The sequence below is a fragment of the Rhinoraja longicauda genome, chromosome 26 (assembly GCF_053455715.1).
Source record: "Rhinoraja longicauda isolate Sanriku21f chromosome 26, sRhiLon1.1, whole genome shotgun sequence".
NCBI classification, from domain to species: domain Eukaryota; kingdom Metazoa; phylum Chordata; class Chondrichthyes; order Rajiformes; family Arhynchobatidae; genus Rhinoraja; species Rhinoraja longicauda.
The window spans coordinates 20,266,687-20,293,230 of NC_135978.1; the positions used below are offsets into that span (position 1 = coordinate 20,266,687).

At 46.7% G+C, this 26,544-nt stretch overlaps 1 protein-coding gene across 2 annotated transcripts in view; it reads right to left on the minus strand.

Moving 5' to 3' along the window:
• Nucleotides 1–2,641: 2,641 nt before the first annotated feature.
• LOC144606279 (phosphorylase b kinase gamma catalytic chain, skeletal muscle/heart isoform-like) overlaps nucleotides 2,642–26,544 on the minus strand; it is a 30,177-nt gene continuing 6,274 nt past the window's right edge. For both annotated transcript variants that reach the window (XM_078422215.1, XM_078422216.1), the window contains exons 4-10: nucleotides 23,872–23,926; nucleotides 13,286–13,351; nucleotides 12,362–12,525; nucleotides 10,734–10,824; nucleotides 8,121–8,274; nucleotides 5,604–5,729; nucleotides 2,642–5,048 (exon numbers count right to left, since the gene is read on the minus strand). In XM_078422215.1, the coding sequence (XP_078278341.1) occupies nucleotides 4,794–5,048; nucleotides 5,604–5,729; nucleotides 8,121–8,274; nucleotides 10,734–10,824; nucleotides 12,362–12,525; nucleotides 13,286–13,351; nucleotides 23,872–23,926 (911 nt within the window). In that variant the 3' untranslated portion in view covers nucleotides 2,642–4,793. The remainder of the gene's footprint in view (nucleotides 5,049–5,603; nucleotides 5,730–8,120; nucleotides 8,275–10,733; nucleotides 10,825–12,361; nucleotides 12,526–13,285; nucleotides 13,352–23,871; nucleotides 23,927–26,544) is intronic.

Genomic DNA, 26,544 nt, shown 5'->3' on the forward strand with positions numbered 1-26,544 from the left:
ATAGATAAATTGAATAGCCACAGTCTTTCCCTCATGATAGGGAAGTCTAAAATTAGTAGGCAGGAGTTTAAGATACAAGGGAAAAATTTAAAAGGGACTTGACAGGCAACTTTTTCACAATTCAGAAGGAATGAGCTGCCAGAGGGAATGGTAGAGATGTGTACAATTACAGCATTTAAGACACTTGAACAGATACATGGATAGGAAAGGTTCATGGTGATATGGGCCAGACATAGGCAAGTGGGAGCAGCTTGGTGAGACAACTTGGTTGGGACGAAGTGCCTGTTTCTGAGCTACATAGCTTTATGACATCCCTCAGCGTCCTTTGGAGAGTAATCCCAACCGGTACAGTCCATCCTTATAACTCAAACCCTCCAGTCCTAGTAACATCCTTGTGAATCTTACCTGCACACTCTCTAGCTAAATTTGATCTTTGTGTGCAATGTATTAGAAATAGGAAATGTCCAACAGATTGGGGTAACTAAACAGGATTTTTAGTCTCTGAATCTATATACTAAAATTCTCGTTTGTTCTCTTGCTCCTGAACTACAGCCAAAACGGTACCCGATAGCGCAACAATTTTAGGCCCACCTTACTCACCGTCGTCCCGTGGTCCTATGGAATAAGTTACATTGAAATCGGTTATATTTTAAACGTTATTCACCATTTAAAGTTTTTTAAACTGCGTATGCGCAGTTGGGGCTCCGTTGATCTGGTACTTACGTAAGATGGCCGCCGCATCCGCGCGTGCGCAGAACAAATGCGTCCACGCCTACGCAGTTGGGGCCCGTTGAGCAGGGGTCGGCCGCCTGTCTCTTGGGGGCGGGAGAGCCAGGCCTGGTGCCTGGGGAACCAGCCTGGGCCTGGGTAACCGTGAGCCTGAGGTGGGCCAAGGAGAAAGGCGGCAGCAGCAGCAGTGGCGGTGAGGCCGGCGTTGGTGGAGGCCGAGGCCTGGGCCTGCCCTCAGTTCCCCCGTCTCCCCGGCTGGCTCAGCTCCTTCCCCACGCCCAGAGTCCAGCGGCTCAGCAACAGTGGGAGAGTCGCCGCCTTCTACCACTGAACATTCTCGCACTGGGACAGGACATGACTCTCTCCCCACCAATGGCGGCCACCCAGGCTGGGAGGTGGGTTGCTACGGCAACTGCGGGTTGCTCCTGGGAGGGGGAGGGGGTGGAGGAGTGGGGGAAGGAGAGGGGAGTGGGGGAGGAGGGAGTGGGGGGAGGAGGGAGTGGGGAGGAGAGGGTGCTGCACCAATGCAGAAGTGGTTTGGGCTCAACGGGTCCACTTGGTCCAGTTACTGGTTAAAAAGGAAACAGTTACCAATTGGGTTTCCACACGTCAAACTGTTTCAATGAATTTTCTACATACACAACTCCCAATCATTCAAAGAGGCACACATGTTATCACACATACAGCCAGCTCATAGTCAAACATATTGCTTTAATGAGTAAAAAAAATAGACTTCCACAGCCACAAAAATAATTTAATGTTTTTCTTTAGGTTAGACTGAACAAGAGCATGCAGCAATTCATATCAAACAGCCAACCACCAGATGCATGCAATAAAAGTGTGAATTGGTTATTGAAGGATTGGTCCTATCAATCCTCTGAAAATCAATGAGTGTTCTTGCTGAATCATTTTACCCAACTTGAACCTGAGAGATTGAACAGACTTGGACTGTTTTCCCTGGATGCCTGAGATTGAGGGGAGACCTGATAAAAGTATATAAAGTTATGAGAGGCATAGATTGGGTAGACAATCAAAACCTTTTTCCCCATGGTGAAAATGTCTAAGACTAGAGGACATAGCTTGAGGTGAGAGGGGCAAAATTTAAAGGAGATGTGTGTGGCAAGTTTTTTTTATACTGAGTATGGTAGGTGCCTGGAACGCACTGCTGGGGGTGCGGGCGGAGGCAGATACGATTGTGGCATTTAAGTGGCTTTTGGATCTTTGCATGAAGGTACAGGGAATGGAGAGATATGGATTATGTGCAAGCAGATAAGAGTTTGTCTTCAGCACAAACATTGTGGGGTGAAGGGCCTGTTCCTGTGCTGTACTGTTCTATATCCTATGAACAAGTCTTTCCATTTTTTTTGTTACAGCACAGAAGGTTGCCGTTTAGTTTAGAGATACCTCATGGAAACAGCCCTTCGGCCCAAATCTGCACCGACCAACAATCGGTTCTAGTTCTATCTTACACACTAGGGACAATTTACAGAAGCCAATTAACTTACAAACCTGACTGTCTTTGGAATGTGGGAGGAACGGGAGCACCTGGAAAAGCCCATGCAGCCACAGGGAGAATGTGCCAACTCCGTTCAGACAGCACCCGTAGTCGGGATTGAACCGGGTCTCTGACGCCGCAAGGCAGCCGCTCTAATGCTGCGCCACTGTGCCTCTCGGTGTGCAGAGGTCCCATGGAGGAGCACCCAGCACGTCCCACTCCGTTCTCATCCATCGTCCTGCACCTAAACGCTGCACTTGAGCCTGTCTCCTCTGCATTCCAGACCCAAACCAGCGGTTGCTTCAAAAAGATCCTGACATCACTTTCAGTTTTTTTGCCTACCCCCTCTCAACAATGGAAACAGTTTCCCTATCTACCTAGTCCATACTTTCAATGATTTTACATCCCCCCCCCCCCCCCCCCCCCACAACCTCCTCTGTTCGAGAGGAACAATCCCAGCTTCTCTAGCCTTTCCACACAACTGAAGTCCCTCACCCCTGGAGTCATTTTATTAAATTACTTCTCCACCTTCTCCAAAGCCATATTTCTAGAAGTGTGGCACACACAACTGGACACAATACTCCAGTTGTGGCTGAATTCGAGTTTGATAGAAGTTCCTCATGGCTGCCTTGCTCTTGCATTCTGTGCCTCTCTTTGTAGAGCCCAGGATTTTGTGTCTTTTTGCAATGGCTCTCTTGACCCACCCTCCCAATGACCTGTGCACATGTACTCCTCAATCTCTCTCTCCCCGTGCCCCTTAAAATTGTATTTCCTAGTGCATATTCCCCCCTTCTGATTCTTGGAGTTCAGGGTTCTGGAGTGGAAAGGCATTGGGGTGCAAGTGCCAATGGATCACACTGTTGATGATACCTTCAGTCACTGTCCTGAGAGCAGAATGATTGGGCGGTAATTAGTTGGACTGGATTTGTCCTGTTTTGGTGAAGAGGACATATTGGGCTAGTTTCCCCTGGTGGTGGTATAACGGTACTGGAGCAGCTTATCTGCAGACAGAGTTGTTTGTGGATCACAGGTCTTCATTACAACGATGGGAACGTTGACTGATCCCGCAGACTTTGCTACATCCAGAGCTCTCAGTTGAGTCCTAATCATGTGCAGTGAGTCAAATTGGCAGGAGACTAGGATCCGCTATGGTGAGATCTTAGGGTGAAGCCAAGATGGATCACTTATACGGCCCTTTTGGCTGAACATGGTGACAAATGCTTCAGTATTTTCTTCAGCACCCACATGCCTGGGCCAACATTTTGGAGGCTGGGATGTTCTGGGGTTCCCCTCCCCCTCCTCTGTTAGCTATTTAATTGTCCGTCACCATTCACAACAGGCTTTGATCTGTTGGTTGTGAGATTTCTTAGCTTTGTCTACACTTACAGAAAGGAGAATCCGCCAGCGGAGCAGGACTGGGTGGGCTGGGCTGGGCTGGCTCCTCTGCAACTGAGGAGTCAGAGGGGAGAAAAAGCATCAAATATGCACAATTACAAAAGGTGTGGATGAAGTGGGACTGAAGGAGCCATTTCCCTTGACAGAGACATCCATAGTATTGGTTATTGAGTTAAGGTAATTGGCTGAAGAATTAAAGATAATTTGAGGAAGAATTTTGGATCTCTGTCTGTGGGGACTGGATATTCAGGTGAGAGGCCCACCCTCCATTGAAATCCTTTTACCCACAAGGCAATGGCAGTTTATCAGCCAGCAATGTCTTTGTTCTGCACCAAAGATTCCCCTGTCTCCATCGGTCTGTGACCCAGTGCCAAACTGCAGATAGGGCTGGAGATTGTTGGTTGGCTGCTCAGGGTGAGAGCAGGGATCGTGGGCAGTGTGAGGGAAGGGATCCTTGTGATGGTGATTGCAGTGAGGGTGGTGTTCCTTGTGATGGATTCAAGGTGAGAGTGGGGACAGGGTCCATGCAGTGGGTGTTCAGGGTGAGGGTGGGTGTCTGTGTGATGGTGAGGATCTGGGTCCGCGTGATGGTGGTCAAGGTCGGGGTGGAGTTTCTTGTGATGGTGGGGTTCATGTAATGGGTGTTCAGGATGAGGGTCAAGATCTGGGTCCACATGATGGTGGTCAAGGTGAAGGGCCATGTGACGGGTGCTCAAGGTGGGGGTGGGTCTGAGGGATGGTGCTCAGGATGAGACTGGAGGTCCAAGTGATGGTGGTCAGCATGGGGGTTCTTGTGATGGGTGTTCATGGTGAAAAAGATCAAAGAGCAGGAGGAGAGAGCTGTTGACAGATAAGATTGACATGTCACAGCCATCAGTGTGAGCCAAGCAGGGGGAGCAGGCAGAGGGAGGGGTCGACTATAAACCAGTGTGAAGTTACCAAATCACACCGATGCCAACGTTTCTCAGCACTTACAAAACTGCGGAACCACTTGGGATCTGAACCACCACCCGGCTTCTCTACGTTTACGTTAGCAAGTTGCATTAATAAGGTTACACCCTCAATGCACACCTTAGCAGAAACACAAATAGAAGCAGCATGCAGGGCAAGGCTCGGTGCCAGACTCGTGCTGCACTTCCACTGACTAACACCATTGACCACAGGGAGGATGGATTCATGCCAGCTGGGCTGTGGCCTCTCTCAGGGAGAACAGGACGGCTTTTGGAGAATTCTCAAACAAAGCTGCTCGATTCTGTTGCAAACCCTTCTTCACCCAATGTCCGTACACCTTGAAAGCGCAGCCATCGATAATTTTACGAACTCCCTTAAAAGCGTAGGGATCGCGGATGAGCACTTGTTTGCTGGGAGGCTTCGCACGTCGGTAATTGTAGTAAATGCGAACGGAGGCCAGAACAGTCCAGATGATGGTCTGGAAAATAGGGTAGAGTCTGACAGTGAAACTTCTCCACAATCCAATTCTCTGTCCATCCTACACATTCCACCCCTCCCTCCATCCCTCCACATTCAATCCTCCTGCGCACTCTCCCTCTCCCTCCACACTTAACCATCCTCTTTCCATCCCTCCACACACTTTTCTGCCAGATTGTGGCCAGGAGTGAAGGGGTTTAATGAATGTATGTGACGGGACACCTTGTTGCAACCAGTAAAGCGCTGTCTTGCTGCAGGTCCTGTGTTGCAGCTTCACCAGGTTGGCGCCTTATCATTTTTAGAATTGTCTGGCACAGCTCCCGGCATCGACAGTAATGATGCAGGGAGGGCTCGGCAAGGTTCTCTGGGCTAGGCGTGACTGAGCTCAGTGCTGGCTGATTATCCGGTCAGTCCATCTGTTTGAATATAAATTGTACTGGTACATCTGAGCTGCTCACTCGGTAGTTCACAGAGCATTTCAGAATCAGCGCCATCGCCTGAATCTGCCGCCTCCCACCATCCACACACACAAAGGGTACTTTACAGAAGTCCCTACCTTAAACTTCCTGTAGGGGCTGAAGTGGCGAACCTCCTCCACCAGGTACTGTTGGAAGAACGGGTGGGCCAGCGCCTGGTCTGCCGTGTAACGCTCCTCGGGTTTGACCACCAACAGTTGAGATATCTGGTTGGTGCACACGGAATCAAACAGGTTACTGTGGCATGCAGCCTAACAACCCCCAACACCCAATAGGCCCCAACACCCCATATGTGCTCCAATACCACGACACATTCTAACACCACGACACGCTGTTAGAAATATTTTCCCAACAAACGAGTCACAGCAATTTGTAATCGTGTATTGTCTTTCTGCATGCAGCTTAAAGCTTTTCACTGTACCTCGGTAAACATGACAATAAACTAAACTGACATGATGTCTGTGCTGAACATGATGTCAAGTTAAACTAATCTCATCTGCCTGCACATGATCCATATCCCTCCATTCTCTGCATACATGTGCCTATCTAAAAGCCATCTGAAATCAAATCTGCCTCCACCACCACCACCCCTGGCAGCAAAGATGCTATAGGAACAAGATGGACCACTCCGTTGAAATCGCCTATACTGAAGTGTAGTACGCAAAGGAGCCATTTTAGTAGGCAAAACCCGCCGTTCGCTCTGCCTCTCGCAGTGTAATCAGTCTTTTGGGGGATCAGTATGTGTGATGATACCATTAAAATGCAGAATATATTGTAGCGACCATAGAGAATGGTCCTGGTCGTCGAACCCTCAGATTGGCCAGCAAGGTCACGTGTGAGCGCGACCGTAGGGATTGGTCCAGAGAGCGACATCGCTGATTGGACAGCGTTGTCATGTGCGCTTTTGGCGCCCGAAAAGAGTTAGTTCGGAGACGTCTTCGAAGAAGACAGTGAGTTTTTGATGGTTGTCCGTTATCTTGTTGTTAAACCTTTGTATACGAATATTGCTGTCGCAATAAACTTCTTCCACAATGGACAAGTTTCCGGACTCGCCATATTGGTGGGGACGGCTACCTTCACCTTAGACGTGGGCGGCAGGAGTGAGCTCGTCTCGGTGTCCCGGCTTAAACCTGCACACTTGGATCCGGAGCAACCAGTCCTGGTCGGCCAACCCCCTAGGAGAGGCCGGCCTCCGTCAGTTCCGCTCAGTCCAGGACCCCCCGCTCTGGCAGTTCCTCCAAGTCCGGAATCTCCGGCTCCTGTGGTTCAGGCGGCCCCTCTCCTTACTCGTTATGGTCGCGAAATCCGGCTCCCTGCTAGGTTCCGTACCTCGGGTTCTGGGGGGGGGTCATGTAGCGACCATAGAGAATGGTCCTGGTCGTCGAACCCTCAGATTGGCCAGCAAGGTCACGTGTGAGCGCGACCGTAGGGATTGGTCCAGAGAGCGACATCGCTGATTGGACAGCGTTGTCATGTGCGCTTTTGGCGCCCGAAAAGAGTTAGTTCGGAGACGTCTTCGAAGAAGACAGTGAGTTTTTGATGGTTGTCCGTTATCTTGTTGTTAAACCTTTGTATACGAATATTGCTGTCGCAATAAACTTCTTCCACAAAGGACAAGTTTCTGGACTCGCCATAATATCTCATCTATCAATTCACAGATTTTTGTTATTTTTCTTTTAAAATGTTTCTGCAAGTTTCTGCCTACAAAATGGCGCCATGACATACTATGGTTTTTAGGGTCGAGTGGTCTATCTTGCTCTATCTTGCTATCTTGCTCGCCTGACTGCGACTTCTTACCCACCACTCTCTGTAAAATACTTGTCCTGCTCATCTCCTGTAAATTTTGCACCTCTGATCTTAAAGCTCGAACAATCTATTTTATCTTTCCAAACAGCCTGCTCTCATATTTAACCTTGCCTGTTTTAATCCATTTGATCCCCATTTGCTGATTTCTAAAGTGCTCTCAGTCAATGCTGTTGCTGCAACTTCATAAATCTCAGCAATATTTTTTAATTTTAATCACAGCCATCTCATTTTGAAAACCTTTGTATCTCAAAAGTTTCCATTACAATCAGCTTATCACAATGTATATCTCAAACCATGTTAGTGTAGTATTTAGTTTAGTTTAGAGTACAGACGCAGCATGAAAACAGACCCATCGGCCCACCGTCCATGAGAACCATCGATCACCCATTCACAGTAGTTATAATGTTATGCCATTTTCACACTCACTCCCTACACACTCCGGTCAATTTACAGAGGCCACTTAACCTATAAACGCACTTCTTTGCGATGTGGAGGAAACCAACGCGGTTATAAAGAAAATGTGCAAACTCCACACAGACAGCACCCAAGGTCAGGATCGAACCCGCTTCTCTGGGGCTGTGAGGCAGCTGCACCACTTCTGTGCGTCTTTCACAATATACGTCTGTCAGAGGTGGGATCATTTCAGTGTCTAGGACACCTGGTGCACCTGTGTCAATCTTGTGCTGCTCAGTGTAATGTCTGCAACAAGCAGCATAAAACACATCATTTTTTAGTCGTTAAACTAAGTATTAAAACACAATTACCTGGTCTGGAACTGGAAAAATACATACCAAGTCTTTTACAGTGTCGGACCGGTCTTGCCATTCCGGAGAATCGTAGTTATAATTTCCCTCCATGATCATCCTGAGCATCAGCATCTGCTTCCTGTGCCAGAATGGTGGGGAGCCGCTGAGTAGTGTGTACATGATCACCCCACAGCTCCACCTGCACACAGAGAAATTGCACCATGGACGAGTCTGCCACACACACTCTCGAGAATGCCCATTACAATAATGGCCCTCGGCCCCTGTGGGTGGATTGGTGAATTTACACCGTGCAATGCTGTGGTAAATTCCCAGCCACACAGACCATGACGTGTTGCATCACCTATTGTCAGTGCAGAATGGGCAATATCAAAGTACCACCTTTAAAGGAGCGTGCTGCATCAACATACATCTCTCCATCGCCTCATCCAGCAGGAAGTTCAAACCTGCTTTGTCTTTAACAAATCCACATGGGATCTCCCCGTTTACCTCAAACCTCTCCACCACTTTTAAAAGCCAGTATCATATCTCTTTCTGTCACCATCCCTGGCAGCACATTCCAGGCACCAATTTCTTCCTGTGTAAAAATAACCCGCCTTGCAGGTCTTCTTTGAACTTTCCCCCTCTCACCTTAAACCAATGCCTTCTAGTCCTCTACATTTGTACCCTGAGGAATATTAAAAAAAACACAGACTACCCTATCTCTGCCTCTCATAATCTTATATAATTAGACCTTTCACATTTTCATCCAGATCATTATACATATCACAAAGCACAGAAGCCCCAGCACTCAATTTTGCAGCCCACCACTGGTCACAGACCTCTCAGTTATAAAAACAGATGTCCCACGCTATCCTCTGTCTCCCATGACCAAGCCAATCTTTTATCCAATTTACCAACGCACCGTGGAGTCAAGAGTGTATAATTGTCATATGTCCCAGATGGAACAATGAAATTCTTGCTTAATGCAGCAAAACAGAATATGTAAACATAGTACACTAAACAATATAATAAATGAGAAAAAAAAGTCCAGTGTGTATATATACACATACACACACACACACACACACACACACACACACACACATATACATACACATGCACACATAGTATAAGAAAATAACTGCAGATGCTGGTACAAATCGAAGGTATTTATTTCACAAAATGCTGGAGTAACTCAGCAGGTCAGGCAGCATCTCAGGAGAGAAGGAATGGATGATGTTTCGGGTCGAGACCCTTCTTCAGACTGATGTCAGGGGGGCGGGACAAAGGAAGGATATAGGTGGAGACAGGAAGATAGAGGGAGAACTGGGAAGGGGGAGGGGAAGAGAGGGACAGAGGAACTATTTAAAGTTGGAGAAGTCAATGTTCATACCGCTGGGCTGCAAGCTGCCCAAGCGATATATGAGGTGCTGTTCCTCCAATTTCCGGTGGGCCTCACTATGGCACTGGAGCAGCCCCATGGCAGAAAGGTCAGACTGGGAGTGGGAGGGGGAGTTGAAGTGCTCAGCCACCGGGAGATCAGGTTGGTTAAGGCAGACTGAGCGAAGGTGTTGAGCGAAACGATCGCTGAGCCTGTGTTTGGTTTCGCCGAAGTAAAGAAATTGACATCTAGAGCAGCGGTTATAATAGATGAGCTTGGAGGAGGTGCAGGTGAACCTCTGTCTCATATGCACACATACGTACACACAAAAAACAAACAACAGTAGTGCAATAATAACAATAATAGTCTATTGTAATTCAGAGCTTATTTGAGGTTATAGTGTTCATTAGCCTGATGGCTGCAGGGAAGAAGCTGTTCATGAACGTTACAGTTTTCAGGCTCCTGTACCTTCTTCCCGATGGCTGGATCCCATGTGACTTAATCTTCAGGACTAATCAACCATGTGGGACCTTGTTAAATTATTTGCTAAAGTCCAAGTAGACAACATCTACTAGGCACAAAATGCTGGAGTAACTCAGCGGGTCAGTCAGCATCTCTGGAGAAAAAGGATGGGTGACGTTTTGGGTCGGGACCCTTCTTCACAATGAAAAAGGGTTCCGACCCGAAACATCACCCATCGTTTGTTTTCCAGAGATGCTGCCTGACCGGCTGATTTACTCCAGCACTTTGTGTCTATCGTTGGTATAAACCAGCATCTGCAGTTCTTTGTATTTTCTGCCCTACCTTCATCACTTGAATGAAGTGTGCAGATACTGAAGTATTGACCTCAGTAAAAGTTTCACCCTAGACCTCTTAGAAAGGGCCAAGTATTTCACATAAATATTTAGATGAAGATTTCAAAATGCACTAGGATATTTATTGGATCAATTTAATATATTATCCAACATGATATTTTAAATTTCTGAGCATCAAAAATAGCAGGTGTAATTTTTTTCAGAATGACTTACTGCTAATGCGGAACAAGAATATCAATAATGACAGCAACACTCCTGGCCATAAGTCTGTCCCTCTGACATCCCCCACTGGCATAACCGTCTGAGGGAAAGGGTGGCATTCCCACAGTGTACAATTTAATGAAGAAATGAAACATTCTTGACTCTTAACTGGAGCACCTGGCAAAGCAAAGCAACTGGCCTGCGTGTTAATGAAGGTCACCCTAGTTTTAACAGCTCATTGTACTTCGAGTAGTGACTTACAAATCCACTTCTTTGCTATAGCCAGTATGCATTTCATCCATGGAGCACAGGAGGATTTCTGGAGCCAGGTACCCTGGGGTCCCACACAGTTCTGCATGAAACAAGAACAGAAAGTTGCTGGATTAAAGTTGCTGTGGTTAGAGGCAAAGGATCCCACAGTGCAAAGCTTCTCATGTGCTGAACTTGTGCAACTGGACTACTGCTGATCACCACTGATGACAGCAAGGACTATGCCAATGTTATAGGTTATTGTGCCACCCACCTAGTTACACCATTACTCAGGACTGTGTGATGTGGTGGTACAATATTTCTGACAGTTTGGTGCACATATTCATCTTTTGCAACATGAGGTGATCGTGCCACTGCTTATTATTAAGCTATACAATACGATCTCTTCCCCTTTACCCTAAATCTATGTCCTCTACTTTTACCTGCCTCTGATAAGATGAGAGCTTTCCTGCCGTCTACACTCAGCTTGAGTAAGACGTGTACTCTTGCCGCACTTCTCCCTCTTCCAGATACACACGTGCACCAGTGGCCATCTTCTAGAATGCTCTCTTAGCCCCTCCCCGTGCTTTACAGGGTCTCTAGTTGCTCCGAGGAAGCCATTTCAACCGATCACTGCATTTCAATGGATCCTGGAGGAAGACGTCTCCAGCAGGGCTGTGCAGTGGGGATGACCATTGATCCTGAGTAGATCCGGCCTGGGCTTGGTTGGCTGGGCAAACTGATCACTTCGCTCTTCACACCCCCTTCAGCTTTCACACTGGGCTGCCTCGTCATCTCCTGGCCTTCACACTCTCCCAGCCCTTGCTCTTCTTCCACTCTCTCTCAATCCACTTGTCTCTTAGAACATATAATAGAGAACAGCACAACACAGGAACAGTCTTTGTAGCCTACAATGTCTGTGCCAAACACCATGCCAAGTTAAACTAATCTCTTCTGCCTGCATGCGATTCATATCTCCCCGTTCTTTGAATACCCATATGCCTATCTGAAAGCCACTTAAATGCCACTATCGTATATGCCTCCACCACTATCTCTGGCAGCATTTTCCAGGCACCCACCACTCTGTGTAAAAAAAAAAATTGTCCCACACATCGCCCTTAACGATTGCCTCTTTCACCTTCAAGCTATTCTCCCAATGACCCTGGCAAAGATTCTGACTATCTATGCCTCTCATAATCTTATATACTTCCATCAGGTCTCTGACACTCCAGAGAAAACAATCTAAGTTTGTCCAACCTCTCTTTATACCTAATAGCCTCTAATCCAAGCAGCATTTTGGTAAACGTCTCTGGGCCCTTTCCAAAGCCTCCAAATCCTTCTTGTAATGAGGCGACCAGAACTGCACGCAACACTCCAAATGCTCCTACAAACTCATACCCAAACAGTCCGTGACTCTTTTTTCTCTGGCTTCCCAAGCCTGACTCTCTGTTTCTTCCCTGACAGATGGTAATGGGCTGTTTCTTGAAGGTTACTGAAGTAGTTCATCTCTTTTCACCACAGGAGTGAGGTCTGATCAAGGCCTAGTTATCTCACTGCGCTGCGTCATCTCAGTCGTGGAAGTCCTCTCACCTCCGACCCAGACATCCAGCACTTGCACCTGAGACAGGAAGCCATCTCACCTCGTAACTTTTCCCCAGGGGCCAGTTGTAGGGCAAACCCAAAGTCAGACAGCTTAACCTTCATGTCATCATCCAGAAGTATGTTCTCGGGTTTAAGATCACGGTGCACGATGTTCTTGGAATGGAGGAACTGAACCACCTCCAGCAGTGCTCGCATGATGCTTCTGGAAGGAGGACGAAGCACTCTTTAGTTATGTCAGTGGGCCCCACCTCACCCTCCCCTCTCCCAAAGCCCCCAGTCTTCACTAGCCAAGGAATCTCAGCAGGCCGCTCGACAGGTTTAGGGAAGTTTACCTATCGCTCTAAACCCTTCCTTTCCATATATCTGCCCAAATGTCTTTTGAAAGTCGTAATTGTATCCACTTCTATGGCTTCCTCTGGTAAGCTATATAGTTCCAGATGCAGACTATCCTCTGAGTGAAAACTGAGATCCCTCTTCACTGTCCACTCTGCCACCAATTTTGTCCCTGAGATCCCCATTAAATCTCTCATCTCTCACCTTAAGCCTATGCCATCTAGTTTTAGAATCCTCTACCCTGGGAAAAAGAATCAGAGCGTTCATTTTATCCATACCCCTCATGATTTTCCATACGTCTATAACGTCACCCCTCTGCCTCTTATGCTCCAAATAGAAAAGTTCCAGCATATCCCACTCCAGGCTACCTACTCACCTCTTCTCCCTTCACTATTTCTCAAGCCCACATGTACTGGTGACATCCCGGTGAATCTCTTCAGCATGCTTTCCAACTGAATCACCTAATTCCTTTAGATGGGGTCCAGAACTGCACACAGTACTCCAGATGTGATCTCACAACGGTTTGTACAACTATATCATAATGTCCCAACTTTTGTACTCAATACTTTTCCCAATGGGGTAAGCATGCCAAATGCTTTCTTCACCACGCTGTCCATAGGTGTACATACCTGGCCTCCTTCTCACTCAATGTGACTTTTTCAGTCAGGTAGTCAAAGAGTTCTCCCTTCTTCATCCTGTTTGCACAAGAACATTTTCAAGTTGTCAATTTATAACATGGTTCCCTCAAATTCGCCCCAATACAGACACTATGCATTTAATTTGCACCGCCCCCTGGAGGTTGCCCTTGTCACACATTGTCGTTGTTCCGTCAACATCACTGGGGTCAAAGTCCTGGAACCTCCGTCAACAGCATTGTGGGCATATCCACACCTCTAGGACTGTCATGGTTCAGGGATGCATTTCACCCCCACCACTTGCTCAAGATCAAATTGGGATGGGCATGTGAATGCTGGCTCAGCCTGCAAAGCCCACATCCTTGAATGAATTTTTAAACAAGCCTTCCATGCAGCAAAACATCCAAGCTGTTTCACAGGGACTTCACCGCACTAACCCTCACACCAAGTCAGGTGTTGCTGCAGAACCAAAGCTTGTCAAATACACACAACGGTTGGTAAAATCATAAAGAACAGGCGAAGAACAGGTAAGGACGATGATTGTAAACGTTTGGGACATGGATAGCTGATGTCCCTCATGGTAGAGCTGATAAATCTGGGACTGTTGCCATGGAGGGTTGGTTAATGGAAGGAGCTACTCCCCCAGAGGTAATTTATATTATCTGCAGGCGGTTGTGGACCAGGCTGGTGCCACCATATACCAGCGCGAAGAGCCTGTCCTCTCCAACAGCCACAGGTGAGATCAAACTGTGGCCGATGAGGAATCGCTCCACCTTGTTTCCTCTCCCTGAGAAAGAGAGCCACTGGCTGTTGAAACAGGCACCATTCCTTGAGGGGGTAAACCCTGCAGTCTTCAGGCACTGACAAGCTCACTATTTTGCCGATTAGAAAACTTGTGCAGAAGTGGTTACATTTTAGAAAACATAGGAATGTTGTTCTAAAGCAATGGCTAAGAACTCAAGTGGAAATCGAAACAAAAAAGTGCAGACGTTGAAAATCTAAAACAAAGACAGAAAGCAATGGAAACACTCAGCAAGGCAGGCTGCATCTGTGGGAGGAGAAATAGGCAACGCTTTAGGTTGGAGACGCTTTGCACTGAGGCAGTTCTGATGAAGGATCCATAACCTGAAACGACGACTCTTGTTTCCCCTTCCTGAGGACTCGTTGGCCATTCTCAGCAGACGGTATACTCGAGCTGCCTCTTCTGGTCAGTGGTCTGCTGGCAGGCAGAACGTATCCAGCAACAGTGATGGAGGGTCGGAGATGGGCTGACAGTCGTCATTCTGTGGGATGGACTATTTCAACAGCTGCTCTCCCACACTCTGGCCAGGTCCCTGGATGTGATTATTGTGAATGAAATTCTTTCTTGCCTGAACCACACCATGTTACTCGACCTGAAACACCACCTATTCCTTTTCTCCAGAGATGCTGCCTGACCCGCTAATTTACTCCATCATTTTGTGTCTATCTTCTATGTTACTGGCACATGGTATTCCCATTTTTAGTTATGCTTTCACATTATCATTCAGCGCAGTTTGTTCCAAAGGGCAGTTAAACATTAGTTGTAAGGAAGATTATGTCATGTGGTAGTCCTGAATGGGTAACGTCAAAGCTCCCCTATAAAGGACAGTGGATGGTCTGTGTGGCACCTCTGAGTGTTTTGAACCCTTATGTATTTAATCAGTGGTACAACTTCTAAAAGTTATGTTTTCACAAGGTGGTAACCAAACACATTTAGCAATAACTTTCAAAAAGCTTATAAGTATGTAAATATTACTGTTAAATAAAAGCAATGAAGCATACTAAGCCAGAAACTGGAATGCATTGTGAAATTATTTTCAATTGGACAGACAGAAAGGAATGTGAAGGATTAAAAAAAACCTGGAAGGTTTCTGGGAAGTGGGAATCACAAACCATTCTCTCAATAGCAGCAAAAACGTGATCCAGGAAGTACAAAAGGTTAGCTCATGGTAACTAATGAAAACAACATTCTACTGGCTGCTACCCCCCTCCAAGCTAAACCTGTCAGAAAGCATTCCAATTCATGCAACCCAGCACCGCTCACCATCTAATGATGAGGTTAGTCCCCTTGTCCTGAATTCCCTGCAATTTTTTTTTTCTGTCTAACTTAACACTGACAAACGACTAGATTTCCCAGTGTAAATTCTGTCCTGAATCCAAGCATCTTCCTGCCCCATGTCCAATACTGGAGTCTAGAGGGTAGAAGAGTTTCTCTCGCCTCCTCGCGCACAATCACAAAGCACTGCCTGATCCATCTGCAAATATGAATCCGCCCTGATGAAATTACAGCCCTAATTTGCTTCAGGTTATAAATAGTGCGACACGTGGGCCTGACTTTTTATGCTTCGTAGTGTTGTTTAACTGCCTCAGAAATGACAGGTTTGGGAAATGGAAGGGAAACAAATAGACTGCAAGAGGACGCAGCGGCCATCAGCTAGACAAGTGGGAGATGAAACTCAACACGGAAATGGGACATTAGATGTCTTGTAAGACAGTATGGGGAGAAACAACATTGCCTAGATAGTGCTGTTTTAATTAGTGTGCAGGAGTGATAGCACTGGGGTGAATGCTTGCATAAATCCTGGCTAGAGGGAGGAGATATTGAGAGAGCAGGTAGTATAATGCTCGGAATCCTAAAATTCACATCCAGCTCACTACTTGGAATCATGTTAAGTAATTGAAGAAATCTTGCACTTTTGGAAGGATGTGATATCCCTCAAGAGGTACAGAGAAAAATTACTAGAATGGCGGTGGGGAGGAGCCATGATCATATTGAATGGCGGTGCAGGCTCGAAGGGCCGAATGGCCTACTCCTGCACCTATTTTCTATGTCTATATTCCAACTCTAAGGTTAGACTGGAAAAGATGAAGTTATTCTTTAAAGGGCCTGTCTGTCCCACTTAGGCGATTTTGTAGGCGACTGCCGCTGACTGTCAAAGTCGTAGCAGATCACCAACATTTTCTTTTACCCTACGACAACGACCACGACAGTGCCGAGTCAGGTCGAGATTACACCGTCTTCGGAAACATCGCAAAATTCCCACGCTTATCAATGCTTCTCCGGTGTCCTAATTTTCGCTGAAATCACTGATGTCGGTAATTACTTGAGAGTTTTGAAATATAACATCTTGCCCGGGTTACTTGAAAACCAAGCTTCACGGTAACAAGGCATAAACTGGATTGACAGGCAGCATCTCTGGACAGAAGGAATGGGTTTGAAGGAAGGTCTCGACCCAAAACATCACGCATTCCTTCTATCCAGAGATGCTGCCCGTCCCATTGATTTACTCCAGCATTGTGTGTCCATCTTCGGTGTAAACCAGCATCTGCAGTTCCTGCCTACATAACGAAGGAACGGTGATGTGTTTCCTAATCAGAGTGCATAGATTGGTGGAATAGATGAATGCTGGCTTTGGGGTGATGCCCATGTACTTTGACTGGCAGCAGGTCACACTATACCCACCGTGAATGAATGAATGCTCAGGGTGATGAATGCTCAGGGTGGTGGATGGAGTGCAGTTAAAGCAGCCACTTTGTTCTTCCTGATGTGCAACTCCTTGGGTTCTGAAGGAGCTGCACTCATCCAGACGAGTGGAAAGTATTCCACGATGCTCCTGCTTTACGCTTTGCAGAAGGTGGAAAGACTTTAGGGTGTCAATTGACATATCATTTGCTGCAGGGAACCCAACCTGAGACCTGGTCTCTCAGCCACTCTATTCACATGGGTGTTTCAGTTGAGTTTCATTAGATTAGTGACCCCAGATATTGAGGGTCCAGTCTCAGCAACGACAATGGCATAGAAATCAGGGGTGTATGCATAGACTCCCTATTGTTGGAGATGGCCAGTGTGATGTGAATGTTTCTTGTCATTTACCAGCACATGCCGAGGTCTAGGTCTTGCTGAACACAGGCCCGGGTTGCTTCAGATGCTGAGGGGTTGGAGATGTTCTATCACTTGTGTTGATATAGACCACACTACTATTTGTTCCCACCCCCTCCACATGTGTCCAGTAACACCCTTGGTCTAGACATCTGCTGGCACTAACCCACAATTCTGTTTGTGGCCACAGAAACATTTCTTTGCCCACCTGCCTGCCCATTGGATTCCCCTTCACTGCAGATCACATTCTCTCCCCTCACAACTACAGAGTCTCCCACTTTTCCAAGGTTGGCTCTGTCTGCACACCCCTGAGGGTGCATCAACCTCCTATTGCTTTAGGTCTGCCCAGTGCAAACACCTAACCTCCAGATCCTAACTCCAGATCTGGAGCTCTTTCAGTTATTGTCACATCCTGCATATGTTTGTCCCAGATGCAAGAAGTTCAATTAATTAAATCACTGTTAGTCTCTATTTAGTTTAGCTAGACAGAGACAGAGATAGAGAGCTCTATTTGGTTTAAAAAAAAATCAAACAGCACCTCCTCCCTATCTCACTATTACCAGCCACATTGTCTAGCCTTGCACTGTGTTGAAGTACAGCCACTCAGTGTATCAGCAACCCCTACCCAAATACTGACTCAGGCCATGCTGATCCATCTTCGGTTGGAAGTGGCGGCGCCTAACGGCTGCGGCTCGCTAGCAGTCTGTTCATCTTTTTTCCTTTTTGTTTTTGTTGTGTGTCGGTGTTGGGATGGTTTTTGTTTTTTTTTGGTTGTGTATGTGTGGGGGGTGGTGGTGTGGGTAGGGGGGGGTGCTGGTGGGGGTGGGGGAAACCTTTCTCTTTTAGGTCTCTTCCTCACGGCGCGGGGTGCGGCTCGGCCGCGGGGCCTTCCATCGCCCGGTGCGGCTCGGCCGCGGGGCCTAACATCGCTGGTGCGGCTCGGCCGCTGGACTTAACAGTGCCCGGCGCGGCTTGGCCGCGGGACTTTTCATCACTGGTGCGGCTCGGCCGCTGGGACTTAACATCGCCCGGTGCGGCTTGGCCGCGGGGCCTTCCATCGCCCGGTGAGGCTCGGCCGCGGGGCCTAACATCGCCCGGTGCGGCCGCGAGACGTTTCAGCGCCCGGTGCGACTCGGCCGCGGGACTTAGCTGCGCACGGCTCGGTCGCGGGGCCTTCCATCGCCCGGAGCGGCCGCGAGACGTTTCAGCGCCCGGTGCGACTCGGCCGCGGGGACTGTGCGGGTCGGTCGGGGACGAGCTGTCTGTCCGTGGGCGTGGGGAAGAGAGTGGAAGTTTTGTTGCCTCCATCACAGTGAGGGGGTGTTTGGAGTCACTGTGATGGACGTTTGTGTTGGGGTCATGTGTCTCGTGTTCTTTTTTGTGTGTGACTGCTATGTAGTTTCGTTCGGTACCTTGGTACCGAATGACAAATAAAGCTCTGTTGAACTGTTGAACTGTTGAACTACCTCTTGGTGCAGAAACCCATGCTAGAGGAGCATCTAAACTGATGTCTACATCGGCAGGAAGTTTATTTTCTGAGTTACACTGCCCAACTCAAAACCTGGTAGAGCTGCTGCCTCACAGCACCAGTGACCCGGGTTCAATCCTGACCTTGGGTGCTGTCTGTGTGGAGTTTGCATGTTCTCCCCCTGATCACGTGGGATTCCTCCGGGTGATCTGGCTTCTTCCTCAATCCCAAAGAAGGTGGGTTTGTAGGTTATTTGGGCTCTGTAAATTGTCCCTAGTGTGCAGGGAGTGGATGAGAAAGTGGGATAAAGTAGAACTAGTGTAAACGGGTGATCGATCGTTGGTGTGGATTCAGTGGGCCATACCCATTAAAGTAAATTCTAAATTGCGTTTAGAAAGTGATCAGAACCTCACAAACCATGCTTACAAAATTAATAGTAGGCAATAAATGTTTGACACAGCTACAACTTCCAAAAATAATGAGCCCCAGCTTCCTATTCAACAGCTTGTTGTTGTTATTATCACAGGAACTACACACTGTGTGCTCAGCCTTTCATCTGTGCTAAGCAGCAGCATTGGTCTGCAGTTATGTTAACGAAACAGAGTGCTGGGTGCAAGGTAAGGTTACGTACGAGTGGTGTGGGTCACTGAATGCCAGGCATAAGTTCAGCACTATTTATAACCTGAAGCAAAGTGGGGCTGTAATTTCATCGGGGCAGACTCACAGTTGCAGATGGATCAGGCAGCACTTTGTGATTGTGTGGGATGATCGGGTGAGGGAAACTTTCCCAAAACTCTGGACTCCAGTATAGGGCTTGGGGAAGTGCACGGATTTACTGTAGAATTCCTAATCAGATGCCCTGCCTCAAAACAACAAAAGGATTGATAGGTCAGAGAGAAAGCTCCATCCTATCCCCCCTGGTCCAATCTCCAACCCCCACCAAGGCCTTAAAACCCTATGTTTCTTCCATCGACTGCAGAACCATCCATTTTCCCTCTACTAACACTCTACTCCGCCTAGCAGAGCTGGTCTTCACCCTCAACAACTTCTTCGACTCCTCCCACTTCCTCAAAGTCCCAGGTGTAGCTATGGGCACCCGCATGGGCCCCAGCTATGCCTGCCTCTTTGTTGGGTACATTGAACAATCCCTGTTCCAGGCGTACACTGGCCCTATCCCTGAACTCTGTCTCCGCTACATTGATGACTGCATCAGTGCTACCTATTGTACCCATGCAGAACTCATGGACTTCATCAACTTCACCACCAATTTTCATCCTGCACTCAAATTTACTTGGACCATCTCCAACACCTCCCTCCCCTTTCTTGATCTCAGTCTCTTTCACAGGAAATAGACAATTGACTGACGTCTATTACAAACCCACTGACTCCCACAACTATCTCCACTACACTTCTTCCCACCCTGCTTCCTGCAAAGACTCTATCCCCTACTTCCAATTCCTCTATCTATGTCGCATCTGTGCCCAAGATGAGGTGTTCCATACTAGAACATCCGAGATGTCCTCATTCTTTAGGGAACAGGGGTTCCCCTCTCCCATCATAGAAGAGGCCCTTTCGAGTCTCCTCGATACCCTGCAGCTCCGCCCTTGTTCCCCCTCTCCCTAGTCGCAACAGAGAGAGTCCCCATAGTCCTTACCTTCCACCCCAGCAGCCGTCGCATACAACATATAATCCTCCAAAATATCCGCCACCTCCAACAGGATCCCAACACTAGCCACATTTTCCCATCTCCACCCTTTTCGGCCTTCCACAGAGACCGTTCCCTCCGCAACTCCCTGGTTAACTCATCCCTTCCCATCCAAACTACCCCTCCCCAGGTACCTTCCCCTGCAACCGCAGAAGATGCAACACCTGTCACTAGACCTCCTCCCTCAACTCTGTCCAGGGACCCTGACAGTCCTTTCAGGTTAGGCAGAGGTTTACTTGCACCTCCTCCAACTTCATCCACTGTATCCGTTGTTCAAGATGTGGACTCTTGTACATCGGCAAGACTAAATGTAAACTGGGCGATCGTTTCGCTGAACACCTTCGCTCAGTCCGCCTGAACCTACCTGATCTCCCGGTTGCTAAACACTTTAATTCTCCTTCCTATTCCTACACAGACCTTTCTGTCCTTGGTCTCCTCCATTGTCAGACTGAGGCTAAACGCAAAATTGGAGGAACAACATCTCATATTTCGCATGGGCAGCTTGCAGCCCAGTGGTATGAATATTGATTTCTCTCACTTCAGGTAGCCCCGGCATTCCCTCTCTCTCTATCCCCCCCTCCCCCCCCCCACCCAAGTCTCACTAGCTTCTCATTTTCACCCTACAAACAACTTACTTTTTTGCATATCTTTGATTCATTGTTCTTTATCTCTCCACATCACCGTCTATATCTCTCGTTTCCCTTATCCCTAACCAGTCTGAAGAAGGGTCTCGACCCGAAACGTCACCCTTTCCTTCTCTCCAGAGATGCTGCCTGTCCTGCTGAGTTACTCCAGCTTTTTGTGTCTATCTTCGGTTTAAACCAGCATCTATAGTTCCTTCTTATACAAGCTACATTGTGTGGTGGGAATCCAGAATAAAGAGGTTAACTTTTGAACCTGACCAGCTGAGGGGATTGTTGATAGCGCTGGTTGAGACACATTCCACTTTGATAGGTGTCGTGATCAAAAGTCATCAGTCTCATTCACTGCCACAAAATAATGCTCGTGTTCGGACCAGTGAAAAATTCCTCTCAGGAGGCCATCGGAACATCAAAGACCAGGTCAATCTTCCCCATTTACTCTGAAAACTTACAAATGTTTATGCTTCGGGTATTTGATTCCTTTGTATTGCAAGTTATTGGGGAATATGATACACAGGCATCTCAGTGCAAACCAGATTGTAAAAACACACTGGAATAAAGTAGTAAATTGTACTCTGGCCCCTTTGCTACTTTCCTCATTAACAAAACATTTTTGCATCCACTGTCCATCTTACTTGTGGATGATTAATGGATAGTCGTATATTAGGCTATCATTATTTACCGCTGCAATTTATTCTATTATTGTAACTATATACAGCCTATGCTAAATGGTCTATAACTTGCCACACCTTCCTCAATATTACCTGTACCTTTCGTCCTGAGTGCAGTGATCAAATAGATCTACGCTGAGCTAGTTTTCCAGGAGTGTCAGCAGCTTCCTATTGTGCTCCATCCAAGATATTTCACTCTCCTTCTCATCTCCTTTATGCATAAAGAAAATCCTGTCAGCTTTCAAGCATCAAAAGTTGAACAGCGAGCTACATTGGGATGTGTTTAGAGAGGGAGGCATATTTTTAATGCTGGCATCATCGTACACAAGACCAGCTTGGCAGGAAGCAGGGATGGCCATGGTCAGAGAGGTCAGTAGTGTCACCAAGGGTTTGCCAATAAGCTGGAATGATGGCCATTCCTCTCTGGGAGGAAGCTGGTGAGTGTCCATCAGAATGCATCAGGAGAACAACATTCCCACAGTGGCATCGTTGCATCTTGTCTGGGGGTGACACACCCACTCGGCCCTCACTCTGCTTCCTATCCCTTTTGTATTGAAGGTGCAAACGCCTCAACCCTCGAGGCTTCAGTGTTGCTGATGCCCTTTGTGGTCCTTGATCAGCCCTCTCCATTACTTCATCAAATAACTCAATTACTTTAGTCACCCTCATTTTGTCTTTAACCAGTCTCATCTTGCTGTATTTGTGGACCTATATTTTAATTTTGGCAAACTCGAGAATCTTAACATTTTCCGTCTATTGGCCTTCCACTGACAAGCCCGTAGCAGCCAGGAATTTCCTTCTCTTCGTTTTTGAGTGGGTGCAACATTTACCAACCTTCGTTTCCCAGCACCACTCCCACATCTGAACAGAACTGGGACATTGACCAAGATGCCTCCCTCTCCATTTCTATTTTCCTCAGTAACCCAAACTGTACTGGAGTCAACTTTTCTATTTTGAGCATCAATGTTCTTTTCAGTATCTCTTCTCCTTCACTGTATTCATTGCAGCAGCCTCTTTGAATTAGAGTCACACAGCACGGAACTCGTCCTTGCCAACCAAGATGCCCACTCTAAACCAGTCCCATTTGCATGTGTTTTGCCCATATTCCTCTAAACCTTTCCTATCCATGTTACTGTCCAAGTGTCTTTTAAATGCTACTACAGTACACGCCTCAACTATCTCCTCTGTCAGCTCATCCGTTAATCCACCCTCTGAGTGAAAAGCTTACCCCTCAGGTTCCTACTAAATCTTTCCTTTCTCTCTGGTTTTTGATTCCCATATCATGCGTAAAAGACTCTGTGGATTCACACTATCTATTTCCCTCATGATTGTATACACCACTATAAGATGACCCCCCAGCCTCCTGCACTCCAAGGAGTAAATTATCATATCATATATATACAGCCGGAAACAGGCCTTTTCGGCCCTCCAAGTCCGTGCCGCCCAGCGATCCCCGCACATTAACACTATCCTACACCCACTAGGGACAATTTTTTTTTACATTTACCCAGCCAATTAACCTACATACCTGTACGTCTTTGGAGTGTGGGAGGAAACCGAAGATCTCGGAGAAAACCCACGCAGGTCACGGGGAGAACGTACAAACTCCTTACAGTGCAGCACCCGTAGTCAGGATCGAACCTGAGTCTCCGGCGCTGCATTCGCTGTAAAGCAGCAACTCTACCGCTGCGCCACCTAGACTTTTCCCTATAGCTCAGGCCCTTGAGTCCCGACAACATCCTCGTAAATCATCTCTGCACGCTTTCCAATTTCTTCTGAAGATGGATGGAAAGCCTGACTTTGCACCTCAACCCATGCCTTCTGCAACTATGCAACAATTTCCTTATGGTTCCCAGCTGTCAAAAGCTAGGACTATTAGTCATCAAAAGCTAGGACTAAAAAATAGACCTATTATTTTACTATTTATCTTTGTAAAAGACTTTTGGGTTCCCTTTTATATTAGCTGTTAACCTACTTCTGTATTCCCTGAATCTCCTCTTCTCGATTTTGATGTGATTGGTATATTTCCTATAGTTAGCTTTGCTTTAAACAGTACAATCATCAGAAGCCATTTCCTGACTCATTTTAACCTCCAAATCTTTAATGAGCCATTAAGTTCTTCCATTAGATTTCCCTCATTATATCTACCTACTGTCTCCTCACTCATTGCCTCTTTGAAAATCCCCATACTTACAGATCAAACACCAAGAAGTAGAAGCTTGAAGATTCATAGCAGTCATTTAACGAAACTGTAAGAAAGAAAACAACGGTAACTAACAGAACAACTCATTGGGAAACAAATCACTGCAGAAGCTGGCAACCCGGAATTTCATGTGTAGGAAGGAACTGCAGATGCTGGTTTAAACTGAAGACAGACACTTTGACCTGAAATGTCACCCATTCCTTTTCTCCAGAGACGCTGCCTGTCCCTCAGAGTTACTCCTGCATTTTGTGTCTAGTCTGGAATTCCACATTGCTGTTTGTTAGCAAATTTCCTCCACAAATTCTGTTCTGCTGAGTTTTCAGTACACGTTTTAACTCATTTTCCTTTTGACATCTGCCTGGACCATAATCAACCAAAGCTAAACACTCCAGAACAAAACCAGGTGCAGTTTTTGCCTCCTTGTTAGTCTTTCTGAGCCATAATATGAGTTAAATGGACTTAAACCCACTTCTTGAAGGTAAACGTGTGTCAGAGCAGGGATCCATTGGAAGAGAACGGTGGGATTCAGAGCAAATATTTACCCAATGAATAAAAGGGTCAGTCTTCTTTGCCACACTCACAGCAACTCTGTCCATTTGATCGCGGTTGTGGATCTTCACGATTAACTCACCTAAAATCACCTTCATTTGTTTGTTTTTTTCCTTTTTTTTCCCCACGGCATATTTGTTTTTAAATTTGCAGCAGTTTTACTCTTAAAAATTGCCTTTAATTTAAATAACTCATGGCCCAGTGATTTGGGAGCCACTCAGTGTTAATGACGATGCCAGGTATCATTATAGGGCCAGGGTGGGGAGTTGTACAGCATGGAAATGGCCCTTCAGCTTATCATGTCCATGCCGAATGCCCAGAGCCTCTGACATCCACTCTGATGAAGTGCTTTGAGAGGTTGGTCATGGTGCACATTAACTTCAGCCTCAAAGAAAGCCTTGATCCATTTCAGTTTGCCTACGGTCACAACAGGTCCACAGAAGTATCTCCCTGGCCCTATACTCATCTCTGGAAAATCGAGATAACAAGGACACCTATGTTAGACTCCTATTTATTGACATACCTACATAGTGGAGATGAGGAGGAATTTCTTTAGCCAGAGAGTGGTGAATCTGTGGAATTCATTGCCACAGACGGCTATGGAGGCCAAGTCGTTGTGTATTTTTAAAGTGGAGATAGACAGATTCTTGATTAGTAAGGGTGACAAAGGTTATGGGGAGAAGGCAGGAGAATGAGGTTGAGAGGAAAAGATAGATCAACCATGATGGAATGGCCGAGTAGACTCGAGTGGCCAAATGGCCTAATTCTGCTCCTATGACTTTTGAACATGAAAATAGCATAAAGGGCAGTCTGAGACAGCAGCAGGGACAACCTAGGAGCAATAATCGCTAGGAGGAGGAACCAGAGTTCAAAGCTCAGAGAAGATTCACCCCTACCAACAGAGTGAATCTGGACAATTCATTCATGTGGATAGTATCCGAGTTCAAGTCACGAGTCTTGTGATTTAGTTTAAGAAGTGATATGCTGGATTAGAAAAGCAAACGACAGGTTATTAGAGGTCATTGGTTTGCATGCATGCTTAAGTAACGTGAGTGTTAATAAAGATTAAGTAGTTCTAAACTTTGGTTTAAAGTTTTTTGTTCAACACATCAGTCGACAGCTTATAGAGGTGATAGGATCAACAGTGTGACGCTGAATACTCGACCCTGAATAGCCCTCCACATTTCATCCTCAAAACATTCAACAGGAGCCAGATTCCATTAAATCAAAACTTGATTAAATTGCCCCTCTCTGCAAGATGATCTATGCCCTGACTCAACATGTTCCAACAATCTGGCCTGTCTTTAATCTATTTTCCATTATTATTAAATGCAAGTACTGTTGTACTTCGTGGTCTGGTACCCGTTGTACCTTTGTTGTGACTCTGGAAGGACCACGAGTACACATGTTTAAGATGTTATCATGGTGGAGCTTAACTCCAGGCTGTTTATTCCAAGGCCGCCTGGATCCAGAGTGACCGCCTAATCACACCAATCACTTATATACACAGGCATACAAAGTAGTCCTTGGATACACAAAGTAGTCCCAGCAATATCACAACATCCCCCTTGTCTTATATATTACAACAGTACCACACTGGTGACCTGCCAATCCTCTGATTCAGTTAAATAGGAATCCAGGAGATTACAAATGCTGGAATCTGGAGCAACAGACAATCTGCTGGAGGCGCCCAATGGGTCAGGCAATATCTGTGGATAGAAATGGTTGCTGGAGTCCAGATGAAGGGTCTCGGCATGAAACATCAACTGTCCATTTCCCTCCGTAGATACTGCCAGATGCGCCGAGCTCCTCCAACTGATTGTTTGTTAAAGTGCTGAAAGATTCTCTCCCAGCTGACACTTTATTTTCGTCTATTCCCAAGATGCAAGTGGTCCAGCAAGACCAGGAATTGATGCTAGCTTTAGACGTACTGCAGAAAACAGGGTGAAGATCTTTATGAATTACTGCAGTTATTATGGTAATGCCAGACAGAGCAGACACCCACTCCCAGGCACTTCCACACTCCTTGATGAACCAGGGTTGATGGTGATGGTGGGGCAAGGCAAGGACTGGCTCGAGGTTACAGAACGTGATATACAGTTTTGCTGCTGATGG